Source organism: Spodoptera frugiperda, chromosome 27, assembly GCF_023101765.2.
Source record: "Spodoptera frugiperda isolate SF20-4 chromosome 27, AGI-APGP_CSIRO_Sfru_2.0, whole genome shotgun sequence".
NCBI lineage: Eukaryota > Metazoa > Arthropoda > Insecta > Lepidoptera > Noctuidae > Spodoptera > Spodoptera frugiperda.
This window is the reverse complement of record NC_064238.1, coordinates 7660503-7677631: the sequence shown is the minus strand read 5'-3', so window position 1 is coordinate 7677631 and position 17129 is coordinate 7660503. Positions and strand designations below refer to the sequence as shown.

General features: G+C 35.9%; 2 protein-coding genes across 3 annotated transcripts; both read right to left on the bottom strand.

The window, feature by feature from the left end:
• Positions 1-307: 307 nt before the first annotated feature.
• Positions 308-4646, bottom strand: LOC118263791 (uncharacterized oxidoreductase YrbE-like). Its single transcript, XM_050705664.1, has 7 exons — positions 4588-4646; positions 4084-4180; positions 2906-3157; positions 2457-2764; positions 1370-1609; positions 852-1007; positions 308-573 (listed from the first exon to the last, which is right to left on the bottom strand). The coding sequence occupies exons 2-7, from the start codon at positions 4161-4163 to the stop codon at positions 434-436; spliced, it is 1176 nt and encodes a 391-aa protein (XP_050561621.1). The 5' UTR covers positions 4164-4180; positions 4588-4646; the 3' UTR covers positions 308-433.
• A 5195-nt stretch (positions 4647-9841) lies between these two features.
• Positions 9842-13721, bottom strand: LOC118263308 (CCR4-NOT transcription complex subunit 7). Of its 2 annotated transcripts, none has more exons than XM_035575217.2 (8): positions 13310-13721; positions 12791-12901; positions 12325-12434; positions 11900-12013; positions 11425-11543; positions 10902-11059; positions 10598-10738; positions 9842-10416 (listed from the first exon to the last, which is right to left on the bottom strand). In XM_035575217.2, the coding sequence occupies exons 2-8, from the start codon at positions 12899-12901 to the stop codon at positions 10300-10302; spliced, it is 870 nt and encodes a 289-aa protein (XP_035431110.1). In that variant the 5' UTR covers positions 13310-13721; the 3' UTR covers positions 9842-10299. The 2 variants fall into 2 exon arrangements, with proteins under 2 accessions (XP_035431110.1, XP_035431111.1); XM_035575218.2 differs by lacking the exon at positions 13310-13721 and adding an exon at positions 13119-13256.
• Positions 13722-17129: the final 3408 nt, after the last annotated feature.

Genomic DNA, 17129 nt, shown 5'->3' with positions numbered 1-17129 from the left:
TAGGGATTTATGCGTTGCTGCATGCTGGACTACGTTACTAGATATTACGTTCTATTGCTCATACTGGATAGCGCGGTATTTATGGTCCCTCTTTCGAGTATTCTGCATAAAGGTTCTAGATTTCGAGATATCCTTTCGCCTCGCCCAAGGCGGAAGAAATCATCAGAAAATACTTTTTTCACGGGGCGTGCGGTACAGTTTAAAAAAATTAAAATATAATTATATTTTTATATATATTTTGGTAATCTCTCTTGTCGCCAGTTACCTCTCACAACACCTAGTAATTTAAATAAGAAATAAAAGACGATTTATTCTTATAATATATTAACATTTATTCACAAAAAAAGGAAATATTTACAAGCGTAGTAGTAGGTACATTACGTTTTCTGTAAAACACTGGTTTCAACACTTTTGTGTAATAGCTTTATTATTTTTATGAGTAGTTGGCGGGAATGCCGTCCTTGCTCCAGTCAAGCTCCACAGATTTTCCAGTACGGGCGCTCTCTTCGGCCGCAGTAGCTATCTTACTGATGGCAAGAGTCTGATAGTCGGTAACCTCCATTGGGACTCCACCTAATAAAACAAATTAATAATACATAAAATGAATTGTCTAAAACGAAACAGAAGTTAAAACAATAAAAATATGCTGTTGCCAAACTTATTAGGCTTATTTTTATTTATTACATACCTAATTTAGGTAAAGTTTTTGAAGTCGCATTAAAAATCAGATTTTATTGGGTTGGTTCAAAACTAGAGAATTTGGTATGTTACGATTGTACGAGTACCTTACTACTTCATACATAAAACTTACTACTTCATAATAAAACTAAAGTATTAAAAAGTTAACTTACGAGTTACGACGTCTAAGAAGTGCTCCAGTTCATTTTTGTAGCCCTCTCTAAATCGTGATGGGAAGGAGTAGTAAATGGGGCTTTCCTTGACGCCTTCGTGGCCAATGTATGCCTGAGTCGAGTGGTACGGCCTCTCATTTTCCACCTTAATCATTCCTAGAAAAAGAGGATGTGAATTAGATTTTGACTGATACATTCAATAAACAAGTCTGAAGCCACAATTGGAAATAGCAGTAGGTCGTAGATGTTAATAATGATAGTTTTTTTTTAATTCAACTATTGTTAAAAGCCTTTCATTATAAAGAGTACCGCCTCTCCGACAACCCACTAACCTACCTACCTATGTCTTATTGACATAGGTACCTATTTGTCCGAGGTGACCCAACTGGTTTCAAGCCACGCCAGGGACCCATAGTCATGAGCAGCTATCCTCATCGATCAGTTGTGTAAATTAACCGTATAATATGTATTAATTATTTTGAGAATTTTAGAGAAGTCGGTCCATAACGAAATCATACCTTTGTTTCCAAAAACTTCCAATCGCTGGTCGTATCCGTAGGCAGAGTAACGACTGTTGTCTCCCAAGACGACAGTTCCAGATGGGTACGTGAGAAGGAAGGCAATGGTGTCGAAGTCATCGATAGCCTTTACTTCGGGAATAAGGGCAGACGCGGAGGCTTGGACACGGCAAGGTAACTCTCCGAGCACCCAGCAGGCCATGTCGAAGTCATGTACCAAGCAGTCGTGGAATACACCACCTTAAAATTAAAGCATTATTATTATAATAGGTCCTGAAAAAAATATTCGTTTAAATAAACAATTGTGTCTGTCTGTTTCCCAAAAACCCAAAAAAGATTGAACTTTGTATTTATACCATTTTCATGGCATGGAAAGAAGAAAGAAGTAGGGATAAGTCACTTGCAAAAACAGCAGTTATTATAATGATAATTGAAATAAAGTTATTTAATATTGTTGACAAAACTTTGGAGATATAATATCAATTAATCGTAAATTGTTTTTTAAACTTATTAATAACTACAATATCATACTCTTGTTATTTTTTATACCTACAATGAATATAGAATAACAGCAACCATGACATGTGAAAACTTTATCATTTTGACCATAATCATTTGATGCCTTAACCATAATAAACTTGTTTAGATAAAACAAATACCCGATAAATATGTAACAATGTTTTTACGGAACTGAGTTATCTAATATTGTTTACTTATCGTATTGCATTATGCAATTTATTTTGCTCTGACTGTATGAAACTTATAACAGCTGATAATACTTAATATGGTGCGAACATAGGTTCCGGAGCACCGAACAATCTAACGAGGTTGTTGGGGCCTCAGCTCGAAGCAGGAGTAGGAACGGGATGGTTTTTAGTCAGTAACAGTCTGAGAAGTCACTGGATAATTTTTTCCCCTTTCAGTTACATTGGTATTGTAGCCGAAATTCATGAACATATTTATGAATCATCAAATCACCAACCACCAATCATCATTTTCATATTTTGATGTGGAATGAATTATGTCGAAATAATTATATGAATTAATACATGAAAAGGTACCTAGGTATTTTTTCTAACTGACTTACCAGATGTTTTGAGGTAGTCGATGGAAGGCAGAGGAGAGTCTCTGGCGGTCACTTTGAGTATCTGCACATGTCCAACTTCTCCGTTTCTCACTCTGTTTTTCAAAGCCCTGTAGGAGGGGTCGAAACGACGGTTGAAAGCGGAGAAAAGGACACGGCCCTTAGATTTAGCGGCTGCATAGCACTTCTTTGTTTCTTCAATATTTTCCGCGATGGGCTTCTCGCAGAACACATCTTTGTTGTTAGCAATGGAGTTGACTACGATGTCGTGGTGAGTCCAGGTTGGAGAACCAATGAACACAACGTTGACTCTGTGAAATAAAACTCGCATTATTAGGTAGATAATGAAACAAATTAGTCGCAAACATGTCTAGAATTTGTTACATCCAAAAATCAACGTATAAATTCTAAATCAAAGTATTAAAGAGCTTATTATTTTTCTCTTTACTCACTCTTTGTCATTGTAGACGCGCTTTGCATCGCTAGAAGCAAGCATCGTGACATTATTGCCGAAGTTCCAGTACTTCTTCAGGTCAGCAAATCTCTCCGTGCGGTCGTCGACGACGTATTTGAGGACGATGCGAGGGTTGTTGATGATGCTGGTCAAGTGGATGGAGCCGGCACGACCGAGGCCAAAGATAGCGGCCACTACTGGTTTGTTTGGAGGCTTCACATTGTGGTTTGTTGTTACGTTGTTCACGTAGCTGTGGAAGTTCATTTCTTTTAGGTCTTTTATCCTTAACTTGCAACACGCCCCAGCTTCGCATGGGTGCAATGATGATATATTATGCATCTATAATACATATACAATTTTCTCTTGAATCACTCTATCTATCAAAAAAACCGCATCAAAATCCATTGCGTAGTTTTAAATATTTACGCATACAAAGGGACATAGGGACAGAGAAAGCGACTTTGTTTTATACTATGTAGTGAACAGTTACTTATTATATACAAGGGCATCAGAAACTATCTGAGCACTGGGATGGTAAATCGGTAGTTAAGAGCACCAATTGTAGGGTAAACAAGGGCATGCTGCTTAAATAAAGGCACCACTGTTCATTTAGAGTTAGCTCATCGAATATTTACGGGCTGCTGCTTCCTATATTGTAGTCGTTGGTCGCAGTTTTAGGATATATCCTAGGGATCAAGAATATCATTTACTTATATTATCAGTTGGAAAAGAAATTACTAAAAATCGCAGAATCATTGATGAGATATCTAAAGTATCTGCTGCCAGTCTTCAGAATTATCGAAGCTAATCATTAAAGCCGTTTGGATTTAGGCTTTTTCAGTTTTACAAGTAAACAAGATAACTCCTTCTGAAGCCATAGCTCGTTGGTCGGGTGGTTGCAAGCGCGATTGCCATAAGATTTCGGGTTTGATTCTCGGAATTGAGGTAGGTATGTTGGGTATGGCATGAATGAAACTTATAACGTAACCGGTGAACTGTAGATGTAATTTTTTGACTGAACAAACTGTGGCGTGAACAATTATTTGTGTGATTCACAAAATGTTGTTGTGGGTCTGGGTCTCGGTGCGTGAGCATAAATTATTTTTCACTTCTATTTTTTCGGAAAATAAAAGCAAAAAGTTGTTTTTATTAAGTTACAGTTTCAAGACAACTTACTCTGTGTGGAAATAGTCTTCCTTCGGGTAAGTAGCGGGTAGTTTGTATGGGGATGGTCCACTGAACTTTTGGGTCGCCATTGTTATTTCAATTTAAACTGAAAAGAAACACGAAATGATTCACTATGTGTGGGAGTAGTACTTAGGTACTTTAACTTTATTTAGTGATGGTTCTGGTAATGGTTAATAATAAATTAACGACAAAAAAAATAAATTAACAATTAGATAGGCAGACCGAATGTTTTAATTTAGTTACCTATAACTCTAATATATCGAACATATCGAATTTAATTTTATGGATAAAAATAGAATAAAATGTTCATAGATCAGAAATGTAATAAGTAAATAAAAGAAAAATAATTAATTACTCAAATATTTTTAATTCCTATTAACGAAAAATAATAAAATAGTAAATTAGAAGTAGCCTATTTTATTTGACCGTCAGTAAATGCCTAAATATTATTTAACTAAAATGAATAAAATAAAATAATACGGCATTTCTTACCTTGTAGGATGAAATGAAGGAAGGGACTAAATGGCTCAGTTGCACCGAGATGTCTGACATAAGATTCATCGCGATCTTCTTTTTATACCGACCACACGTTTACGTCTCCGCCAAACTGCTAGGTAACTGCTACACTTCAAATAATGCAAACTCAGTCATTTTTCGTAAACTCTAGGATAAGATAGCATGGTGGGAAAATTACTAGGCATAATACCTATAGGTACCTATCTAGGTAATATCTAAAACCTTATAAATACCCAAGTATACCTACCTACATATAAAGATTAAGCTTATTTAAGACACGATAATATCACCCCATGGATATCTGTATCCGTGTTTTGTGTGATAAAACATAAAAATATTATGAAACTTACTTTATGCACCGTTAGTAAAAGTACTTGAAACTGATAAAACGGATGATTAACCGTAGTAAAGAGAGGCCGGCACGCACCTCTGGTGTTGCGGTTGTCCATGGGCAGCGTTCATCGCTTTCCATCAGGTGACCCGTCTGCTCGTTTGCTCCCTATTCGATAAAAAAGGTAGGTCTATGACTTGCCTCACCCCAGCCGGTAGAAAAGAGAGGACGATTTTCGCCACTCAAAAAAGATAATGGTAGCTTTAACTTAGAAGGTAAGTTAAGTAAGTACTTAAGTTTAGCAGGTGATGACATAAAATGAAGCTAGGAGTTTATATTTATATAGATACTAGGTAGGGATACCTACCTACCTGCCTACCTACATAGGTATTAGAAATAGTAAACTAGAATAATCTATATTTCTTGAGTAAGTATGCTTAAGTAATAGGTGAATAAACATTAATACACTGGTACTTAAAATAACTACACGCCAGGTATAACCTGTGGGTATAACAATCTAGAAATACCGTTTGATACCACCTACATGTGGCTATTTACTTATCAAGATAAATTGTAGAATAAAGCGGAGTAAATACCGTAAGTAGTAGGGGTCTAGGTTACCTATTTAATTTGCAAGCTGACATCTTAACACATGACTTATGCCTTATCTAATCTAGGTTCATCTGTAGAAACTACGTCCAACTAAATGAACTCAAAACTGATTGAACCGATTTTCTTGATGTTCTGAAATTTCAGAATAACCATTACCACCAATAAGTCGAACTATTTTATGGGATAGGACGGCAAACGAGTAGACGTGCCTATTACCTGATGGTAGGTCGTAGGCCATCGTCGCGGCGGAGCTGCCCTTGAAAACCCGCTACGCCAGAGGAGTTACAAGAGGGTTGCCGGCCTTTTTGGGGTTAGGGATTTGAGGATTGGGTATTTGAGGATTGAGACCTTTGGGCGTATTGTACCTGATAAACTATATGTCATAAAACTAAAAGAAAATATTTTGTCACAAAAGAAAGAAAAAGTTGAGTAGGAACGAAGTTCACCAGGTCAACTCATATCTATGCAATTTAAAAACAAAACGACAAAAATTCCTATAGCATATTTACAAAATAATTATAAAAGTAAGGTTAAGGTCACCACTTCACCAGGGTTGTCCCAAACATGCAAGTTGCTGAGCACGATCGTAATAATACCTAAATTAATTAATTAAATGTTTACTCCCGTTAATCAGTAAAGAAAGGACACGTCACATCTGTGATCACATTTTCCAGCTTTTTCCAGACCTCTAGCTATGTATAAGTTTCTCCATTCACTGCCTTCGTCGTGGGCACGACAGGGGCGTGTGCTGGAGTTTGTATTCCTCTTATTTTTGTACGTCATTCCTTTGCTGCCCTTTGGAGTTAATCGTGGCTAGTGGTATTTATGTAATATAATTATAAACTAACCCTATGGGCCTTCTAACTAGCAAATTACGAGGGTTTTTAAAGTAGAGTTGGTGCGCAGCGAATTCGTTGCGGACGCGCAACAAGATTTGCTACACGCAAGCAGGACAACGTATTTTGAAGCAAGTAAAGTAGTAAAAGTGTAATAATCAGCTATTGTGCTTTTTTTCTGATCATAAGCACATAGTATCGAGCAAATGACATTGTGTCAACCCTGCTTAACAATGAATATTATAAAACAATTAATCATACCGCACCCAAAAAAATTACGAGTCATCCTATAGATTTAAAATATTGATTAAACTCAGTGAAAATAACATAAACAACTAAGTTAAATATACTTAGATGGTAATAATTTTATTATCACTGTAAAATAATAACGGGGTTAATAAACAAGAGAATCAATTACGTAACGCAAACAAGACAAAGTATGTCATGAAATAAAATCATAAAATATGTTTGTCTACAACTAAGATGCTAGCTAAACTATCTTTACTTACCTTGTTGATCTAGCAGGAATGCGTATACTGAATATGTCTATCTCTAAGAAAGGGGTAGGCAGAGGTGCACATTGCGGCACGAATTGCCACTATACTTACAATGTACAACCATTTTTCACCATTTTTGTTATAAGTCCCATGTAATAGGGGGTGAGCTTATAGCCATATACAACTCCTCCGACTCCGTGCTACTATTGAGACATTTTCGAAAAACGAAAAATGCCCAGTAAAACTTTGCCCGACCCGGGAATCGAACCCGAGACCCCATTGTCCGGCAGTCGCACTTGCGACCACTCGACCATCGAGGCAGTCCACTCACACACCCGTCTTGGTCGTTTGAATACCTCAGGCAGTTAAAGCGGACGTAGAATTTGTTCGACGTAGGGCAAAAACTAGAAATTGTCTCGCTTCTCACCAGGGTTCGAGAAAATCTTTCTTTAGATCATTTGTTTAAAATAAACCACTTTTACTTATAGGCACTACGCATAACCATCATAATGTTGAGTTCTCATCTAGTGTAGGTTCGCCTTTCCTTAGTGAATATGCTGGGCTAAGTATCCAGTAGCCACTTTTGTACGTTTTTATATATTTAAAAAAAGTTTGTGAAAACAAGCAAACGAAGTCGCGTGCTTAAAGTTATTCAGTAATATTGATTTGATAAAACGTCATATTATTTAATAAATTAATCAGTATGTGGTTTGCTTGTGAACTTTGATAAGTAAAAGATAAATATATAAACAAATATCTCGGGTGAAATAAGCAGGTAGGTAGGTACCTACTTTACTTATTTAGACACCTAGCTACAAAAAGACCCGGAGCTACGAACTGCCTAGCGGGTTACCGGGACCCCGGCTTGAAAAGCAGGAGTACGAACAAGATATTTTTTAGTCAGTAAGAATCTGGCACTCTTTTTCGACTCGCCCAAGACGAGAGAAGTCATTGGATGATTTTCCTCCCTAAAAAAACTACATAAAGGTTCACGTGTTCAAGTGTGATGATGACGGTTTGATGTACGAACCAGTTCATACTCCAGACTCCGTTACACTTTTGGTTGAAGTTAAGTAGGTACTAAATCATGTTAAAATATCGATCAAATTATCTAAACGATAAAGTCCACAGAACACAACATTGTACTAGTTAGGAGTGTTCAAAAAGTAGTGAGAACGAGGGAGTATGGGATCAGGGGCGTAGCGTGCTTCTGCCTATTTCTCTTTTTTTAGAGTAAACAATCAACAAAATAATTACTTCTTCCGCCCCTTAGGTGAGGCAAGAGAGTGTCAGACTCTTATTGACTAACAATTACCCCGATCCTACTCCTGCTTTGAGTCGGAACCCCGACAACCCGTTAGTTAGGGCCAACTCACACCGAAAGAGCGGCGAAGGGCAGCGGAGCGCAGCGACCCGCTCGGTAGAGAAGGCGCGAGGATTCCCGTGACTGCTCGAGAAGTCGCTGGAATGCGCGAGAAGTCGCGGGACACCGCGCGCCATCTCGAGCCCGCACGCGATGAATTCACGGGTCGTTCTATGCGCAGTTCACTTTCAATAAAACTCGAGGAAACTTGTGTTTATGCAGTGAAAATGAGTATTTTGGATTTAATTATTATTGCACATATAAAAGAAGAGGAAGAGGCCGAAGACATAAGGAGGGAAAGATTTAAAAGAAAAAGAAACTTTTGGGTACACGACGTGTGGAAGAAAAGACATTTGTTTGGCCAATTTCGTACATTTTGCACAAATTTACATCTGTATCCTAGCATTTATTATGACTATTATAAAATGAACTATAACAAATTTGAATTCTCGGGAATTCCCGAGAATGCTCGCGCAGGCGCACGGCTCCGTTTATGGAATTCGCCGGAATTCCTGCGGCTCCGCGGGCATCCGCGCGCCTCGTTCGAGTTTCTCATGCGATAATAGTATTTATAATAATAAAAATTAAGTTAAAATTCTCATGACACTGAAACTGCGCTCCGCTTCGCTGCCCTTCGCCGCTCTTTCGGTGTGAGTTGGCCCTTAGTCAGGCATCAGCTCTGCGACCCATGAGACCCATATTATGTCGTGGTCTAATGGTTCTTTGAGACGTCGAAGACCGTCATGCGATCCTCGAAATTCATAATGGGTACTTACTTTCGATAGTCTAAAATAAATTGTTTCGTATTTTCAATACAGTAAAATTGAGCTACGAGACCATGCAGTAGGAGGGAATACTTAATCTACACTAATATTATAAAGAGGAAATCTTTGTTTGTTTGGTTGTAATGAATAGGCTCAAAAACTACTGGACCGATTTTAAAAATTCTTTCACCATTCGAAAGCTACATTATCCACGAGTAACATAGGCTATATTTCATTTTGGAAAAAAATAGGGTTCCGTAAGATATTTGGATTTTTCGGACACAAACTGAAAAAAATCAACTAAAGAAGTTACTTATTTTGCGTACGCTGCCTAAACTACAAAAGATAGAACCATAAAATGTTGTAATTAATTGTAGATCTTATAAATATCTACAAAAAAGTCCGCGACACACTATACCTATCTATGTCGAGTGAGGCACAACAACCACATTTTTATTTAAAAATTTTGATTTTTTTGGACTACATTTAAATGCGTTTATTTTACGCATGCTATTAATCCTTATCAAAATAAATTAATTCATCATTAAGTACAGTTTATGTTGATAATATTTGGTCTTTGAATGATTAAAATTGGACATTTGGTTTTGAAGTTGTGGTGAAATTAAAATATTACGATTTCTACTGCACGACCCGTTGCGAAGTGGACGTCGCCAAGGGGTGCGCGTGCGGGAAAGGGTGTTTAGATCTATGAGTAAGGCGCGGCTCATAGGGAATAAAAAGGGTAGAAGGCGTTTTCATTTTGACCACCAACCACGCGGACGAAGTCGCGGGCAAAAGCTAGTTTGTTAAATAATGAAAAAGCTACCTTTAAAAATTTAAAATTATATTTTAAACGTTACAAAAAATATTACGAAATCTTAAAATTTATTATGATATAAAATAAATCGATCAAACCTTAAGAGAAATAATAGTCTTAAATCTAAATGTTCTATAAAATATACTAAATATCAATAAAAAGTAAAACTAATACATAATATCAACCTAAATTGTATAATTACTAAATATGGATGCATGGAATTAATTTATTTATATACATAATTATGATTTCATTGCAGATTTTTTAAATTTGTAAAATTAACTTGTATAAATGAAATAGTGGACATAACAGGAGTTTATTCACACAGAAAGAAGTGCTCACTTAATGTCGAATTGTCACTCACAGTTAGTTTATGTACACAGCACACATTCAATGTTATTATCACTCTGAAATATGGAACACCGGAGGTTGTGGTGTTAGGCTTATAACATGCCCGTTTTCTAAAGATCAGGAGGAGTTTCCATTTTCCCCGTTGTCTTGGAAGTTGTTGACATTTACAGAGAAGGGCGCACCCAAACCATATAAATGTCCACTGGAATTTTCGATGTTGTCATCAAAGAATATCTGTAAAAAAATAATTTGTATTAGTTTCCATACAAAGGAACTTTAAATGTGTTTGTTTGTGATCATGATCAATACAAAATTGATTGTATGAATATATTTGATTGTCTTTTTACGATTAGAGCTAAGAAAGGTATTTGCCAGTATAATAAAATCCATGGATGAATTGATTGCATTGCAGTACCTCCTTTATTTTGAAGAATGCCATTCCGGTTAGATGTGAATCGGAGCCCGCTTGGTGTTGAGGGCCTACTCGACGCAGCTCTAACTGGTCTGCCACCTCCTGTAGTCCACCTTTCAAGTTTTTGCATAGTTTCATTAAGTACTGAAATACAAAAATAAAATAAAATTAGTTGATTTAGGAAAATACTTTTCTCTTTATAAGCAGTAGGGAGTCACATACAATAAAACAATTTTAGAATAAAATTGAAAAATTCGTATTCGTAGTTCTACACTGGAATGTACAGAAAAGAAATATAAAATCTTACCTTCACGTCGTAAACAGTTGGAAAGTATAGCCTCAAGCTTTCAAAGAAATCGTTTTCATCTTGCGGTAAGTTTTGATCAGTTAGTAGTTTTAGAAGGTATCCAAAATCATAGCCAGAATGAAAGCTGAGCCACTTTATATTATCCATTAACACCAGTCCTGAAATTATAAATACATGTTACAGTTAAGATAGAACGCGATTTTCCTCTTCTACCTAATGTGAAAGTGAATGAAATTTTTTGTTTGTTGTGTTGTTCAGATGTTTCATTAGTTATTTTGCTATTCATTAGTCAGGCTAGTTTCACAGGTTTCCTAGTCTTTCTTTTTATAAATTGTAGTCAGTGACAGTGAAAGTAACCACAAGCTAAAAAAAAAATACATATTTTTTATTGATAGAGGGTAAACACATACAGCTGGTCTGTAGGTAAATAATTAACATAACTGAAGGACATTTCCAAGATCAGACTATGTACAAGTGTATCAATGGCCTTTAACATAAATTATACATTATATTAGAAACTTACCAGACGACATTAATAGTTCTGCAAACTCGAGAGGTTCAATGCCATCTTCTTCATGCTTTCTGAACTGGAGACCTGAATTTTGCAGTAAATCTATTGAATCTTGCGCGTACATATCCTCTCTGTAAATATAATAGCATAGTATTAAGTTAAAGTAAAGTTTTTGTTTATCATTCTCACTGGTTGCCAAGCAACGGTTTTTGGATCATTTTACCACATCAGGGATTTTTGAAATACATACAAACATGATTGTAGCTCATTCTATAACAGGACATACACATGATACAAATAGCATAGCATAGTCCATCTGGCTGAACTTTCAGCCAAATCTTTCATTACTAGATAGCAAATAGATTCCATACCAGGTATTCATTTAATTTTTAACAGGATAAAGTGCTTATTCTGTAAATGAGTACTCCTCTGCCTATATTTTTGTTTTGGTAATAAAAAGGGAATTTAAATAATACTAATTACTTACTGCAGGTTGAATTTAAAGTTGAATTGCCATGTGGTGTAACCAGGAGGAGTTTTGCCATTTTCATCCATGAATGTTAGACCCAACTGAATAATCCTTAGGAGATCAACATTACATCTGGAATGAGACAGTAAACATATATAAACTGCTGAAAAAAACTCACATAAAAATGTGTTATTGACACAATTGGCTGATGCTTTATTACATTATTTGTTATGTATTTTCCAAATAAGGCTGTAGCCAAATGCCATTTTGTTCTTGTCTACACATAGAGTAGAAAACTAAATTATATGAGATTGCCATAAATTTTGTCATCCCCATACATTGAGTTTTCTACTGTCAGTACAGTGCTTTAATGGCCTTTGGCTAGAGACACTGAATTGATAAGTCAGTCTGAGTCTAATTAGTACTAATAGTTTATTAATTACCTTAACAGTTGATACTGATAGTCAGCTGTGGATCTGAATTCTCCGATAGGTCGGGCAACAACTCCTGGAAACTCTGTGTCCATTGCCACCCAGTGGTATTTTTGAACAACCTAAAATAATGTTCAATATATTTACAATATTTGGATAAATTTTTCATACTATAAAGGGCTGTTTCACAATGTCTTAATATGTTGATGTTAGTCAAATTAGCAAATAATTTGATGGACTTTCAACACTTACCACCATCCTCAGAGTAATTTAATGGTCACCCAGTCCTTGGCAATAGTTTTTAGAAGAAAATTGTTACTAAGGAATATTTAAAGTAATCATTAAATGTCTCTGAGTAGTGTATGATTGACAATTAGGCTAATAGAAACCTATCAGACATTGTGAACCAGGCTGTAATAATTTGATAAGCAATATCATAGTTTAGTGAGCACATCACAAACAACTCAATGTAACTTACTTGTCTGATTATTTGAAATTCTTCATGCAAATTATGATTCCATACATCCTTTATCCCACAGTCTCCCGTTCCTGGCAGCTGTGCAATTGATCCAAAACTAGCAGCAGGCATCTGTGACAAAAACATAGTATATTATGTTGTGAAACTTGTGACAAACAACCTTCAAATATTTATAACTCACTGTCATGTTTACTGTAAATAAGGATCTGTAATTTTGTTCTATAATGACAAATATATTCCAAGTATAATTCGATAGTGTCGTTGATAAAAGCAGTACAATTTAATTTACACGATATGACACTTCTTTCGTGGTAGCTGTTGGCTTCACCTTGTGATCTGTTTCATAACAGTGTTTTGCAGCGTACAAACATTAGATCGACGTTTACACTTAACAAATCTTTTGTTCGAGTTACACCAAACACTTTTAGCCAATTTAGGCCAATTTTAACGCTTTTTTGTGGGTTGTTTAACATTTACAGAGTTGATTACGAGTTTACAAATATAAACAAACAAACTAACCTTGTATCGGTTATCTGCTTCCAGATGGGCAGATTCTTCAGTTTTTTTCGACGCCGTGGTTTACGGTTTGTTGCAATCTTCAAAAAATTGAGCGCCAGCGCTTTTATACAAAAATGCTTGTTAATGTTTATAGGTTACACTTGCGTTTCTAATAACATCACAGCGACTTCTGTCGCCAAGCGCGTTGTCAAGTGTTAGGATTTCAAAATTCTGCAAGCTTCTTCAAATTTTGTAGCTTTAATGGATTCACGTAATGTTCTTTGCTAATAATATTGCTAGATATTAAAGTCTACAAATCTATGGAAACAAAAAATTGTGGGAGACGTTTTGTTGAAACTTGTACTAGCAAAGCAACAGCAACGCAAACCATTTTTTTTGTACTTTTTTTTCGCCATGGGAACTAGGCCTTTAGCGCACTACTACTGCGTTGCGTTGGCAGTTGGCACGGCAATCACATTTCATTACGCTCCGCTACACATTAAATTATGAGTAGGAAACCCCAGGAGTGGGAAAATAAAAATAAGGCAGAAAAGTAATAAAAGTAATGTAACATTTTTACAATAAAAGATATCTAGCCGCGTAGAGTATCGCATAAAATGTACGTTTATGTTCTTATAAACGTACATAATTGATTATTGCAATAAATAATTTGAGTTTGAGTTTTAATGAATCGTCTTGATTTTCTACAGTGCCAAAATCTTATGAAAATATAGGTAAAGTAAGGATAATAGTTTAATATTATAATTGCGCCATCTGTCGGCGAATAGCTACCTAGCAAATTCGCAGATTACAAGACCTGATCAAACTTATTACAGCGCCATCTATGTATACACATTGACACTGTTTTTTAAATAATATCTAACTTTAAATGCTTGCAAATTTTTTTGATTGATTCTGGGGCCTGAATACTACTTAAATATCATTAAAATTATATGTATAAATATTTTTTAAAGTTCTAGGTTCGTTCTACGTAGTCTTTACCTAGATGCTTAATTCAGGTCATATTGTTTGTGCTATCAATTTAGTTGTGTTGAGTACGTTGTGTACCTATTAATTATTGTAAAGGTTCTTACTTATTATTTATTTTTTAAATATGTATGTTTTTCAACATTTTAGTACCTATGAATAAGAAGAAAGTAGATAACAAAAAATATTGCACACGAACTTTTGTGTTTATTATCCTTACTTATATCTTATTTACGTTCAACTTGATCAATATTTAATTGTAAACAAATTAATTGGATATCAATAAAGCTGGGCAATCTTAAACTGTTAATAACAGGGCTACTGGTAAAGGTTAGAATAAATAAAATCGAGTATAACTTTGTCTGTTAACCCTGTTAATAAGTTTCTATGTGAAATTATTTAAGTTATCGTCGGATTCGTCGGAAAGGGTAAACCGTAAGCCTCGAGGAATTAAACTGCTAACTTCACACTCCGTCTGACTAATTGGCGTAGGAGTATCGCGTACTGTACCTACTTCGTTCGATTTAATAAATTACCTTTTAATTTAGGGAATGTTCAATTCTGATTAGGTATCGGTAATTTTCCGAAAACTCGGAATTTAAACAAAATAAGGAATTTGCTTTATAAATTAGGAATTTCAGGAAAAGTTATTTGGTTACAACTTACAAGTACCGCGAGTCTTATTAGGCAAAAATTTAAATGGTCGAAGCTAGGTAAAATTGTATAAGCATACAAGTCATACAACAATTAAATAGAGGTTTATTTGTCATTTATTGTCTGTTTATTCCTTTAGGTAATAACTTGGTGGTTTTCCTTAGAGAATAAGGAAAATATATTCAAGTTGTATGCGATTCTATCCTGTATTGATGAGGTACTCTCTTCGCCACTACCTTTGAACTAGCCTCAACAGTCATGAGATGAGAGCTCGAAGTCCTCACATCTTATAAGGACTGCACTTGCGTTTATATGAGTTCTATGATACGTAAAGTATTTAGGTACCTTATTTATGTATTTTGATTTTGACTTGGTGAGGTGGATTAACGTTAACCACTCGCGTAGGTCACCAGTGATCGGGGTTAGCGAAGGATTTGCCTTCAACAGTTTACTGTTGGCAGTCAATGTAGAGGATATAAAATGATGAACCAAACCCTTGTTTATAGGTACTTGACTAAGAATGCCGAAATTTGAATTCCATTCGTTTGATAGCATGGTGTAAATTCACCTTTACCTGTCTTCTCACCTGCGGAAAATGAAGGGGACTGCCATATTCTTACTGACTATAAATCCTTTCGGCTTCGCCGTAGTCGGGTATAAATAAAGTCACCCCAGCGTCCCTGCCACAAAGGTGTAGGAAACAAATTCTGCCGCATAAAATTTTAATAACTAGCCTAAACTATACCATTGTGATAAGTGGATATTTCGATATACAAAAAAATGCTGGAAAAATATTGATTTCACAACCTAGTGTTTTTTTTTATACCACGACGGTGGCAAGAAAGCACACGGCCTACCTGATGGTAAATGGTTACCGTGTCCTATGAACGCTTGCAACATTTGGGGCATTACCTAGGTGCGTTTTGCCGACCCTATTTACTTCCTTCTTGAAGAACCCTACATAGTGTTTTCATTTGCTGTCAGGTATTTTTGTAGAAATAAGCAATACCGATACAATAATATCTACGAGTACCTACTTGTACGATACCAAGCGGATGATTGCACTAATGGATTCAGGAATTACTTAAAATTTATCGTAAGTCCGTACTCAAGTGGTCTCGTATGAGTTCCTACTTAACGAAGATGTAGTATGAAGAGTTTCTCATTTCTGGTTCTGGTTTTGGAACATAACACAACGTAACGTCAAACCTTTTCAATTATACCGAGTGTCATACGTTCAAAGTACTTGGTTCGTTTAAAAATGGTCTGAATTTCTAAAATTAAGCAGTTGGCTTAGAATGTAACATTCCATATTTAACTTTTTTTTAAATAAGCCACACACTAGAATTTTCTCCTGTATCATGAGTGTTTTTACAAACATACAACTTCACATACACACCCAAACCCGAAACAATAATTTGTGGATCACACAAAGAGTGTGATGTTACTGAAGCACTATTCAGGATCACGTAAGCAAAAATACAGAAGAAAAAATACATACAATACATGAACACCTGTATTATAAATCCCAGCAGTGATCTGATAGCTGACTGACTTAACTGTGTCTCCATCCTGCTTTGTAAAAGTGGACATTGGCATCCCTTTTACATACGTACAAAGACAAGACTAAGAGTCCACCAGTGGACTGTACCGGGCTCATAATATAATGATTCCTGATAGAGCACGAGATATAATTGTCGGTCACCATGCATTTGAACTTTTCTATAGGTACTGATATAATATTGTTTGCAAGTAAAGTCTCGGGTTCAGTTATTTTTTTATACAGAAGTAATTTACTAGAATAATCAAGAGTAGACAAAAAGCAGGCGGCAGCAAGCAACCTTTAACTAGGAATGTGCCGTAACAGGCGTTGCACCGCGGGGGCTTCAGAGCAGGTCTACTTAGAGGACTCGGTGCAGAGGGTGGCCACCGGGGTGGTTTTAGTGAGGTAAAATCCCACACTCGTTACTCTTTTATCCCTAAAAAGCTAGGCGACTTTTGAAGGTTTCCCACCGTCAGCAAAAATAAAGATCTCTACCTATATAAGTTCTCCTTAGAAATTGGCACCATCATCTTTCTTTTCGCCGAAGAGTTAAAGGTGTAATTAATTAAATCGTCACCATAAAGTTATAAGAAATTGTATGTAAGTTGCATGTCTACAAAATCTTCTGTTTTTCAAGTAAAACTACTGAAACTGTGT

Excerpts from the sequence above, each read along its gene's own strand:
- LOC118263791 (XM_050705664.1), bottom strand. The coding sequence starts at position 4,163 with ATGGCGACCCAAAAGTTCAGTGGACCATCCCCATACAAACTACCCGCT. Across the intron at positions 3,158-4,083 it reads GAAGACTATTTCCACACAGA|CTACGTGAACAACGTAACAA; the intron begins GTAAGTTGTCTT and ends GAACTTCCACAG. Across the intron at positions 1,610-2,456 it reads CGACTACCTCAAAACATCTG|GTGGTGTATTCCACGACTGC; the intron begins GTAAGTCAGTTA and ends TTTAATTTTAAG.
- LOC118263308 (XM_035575217.2), bottom strand. The coding sequence starts at position 12,901 with ATGCCTGCTGCTAGTTTTGGATCAATTGCACAGCTGCCAGGAACGGGA. Across the intron at positions 12,014-12,324 it reads TATCAGTATCAACTGTTAAG|ATGTAATGTTGATCTCCTAA; the intron begins GTAATTAATAAA and ends GTCTCATTCCAG. Across the intron at positions 10,739-10,901 it reads CAACTGTTTACGACGTGAAG|TACTTAATGAAACTATGCAA; the intron begins GTAAGATTTTAT and ends TTTGTATTTCAG.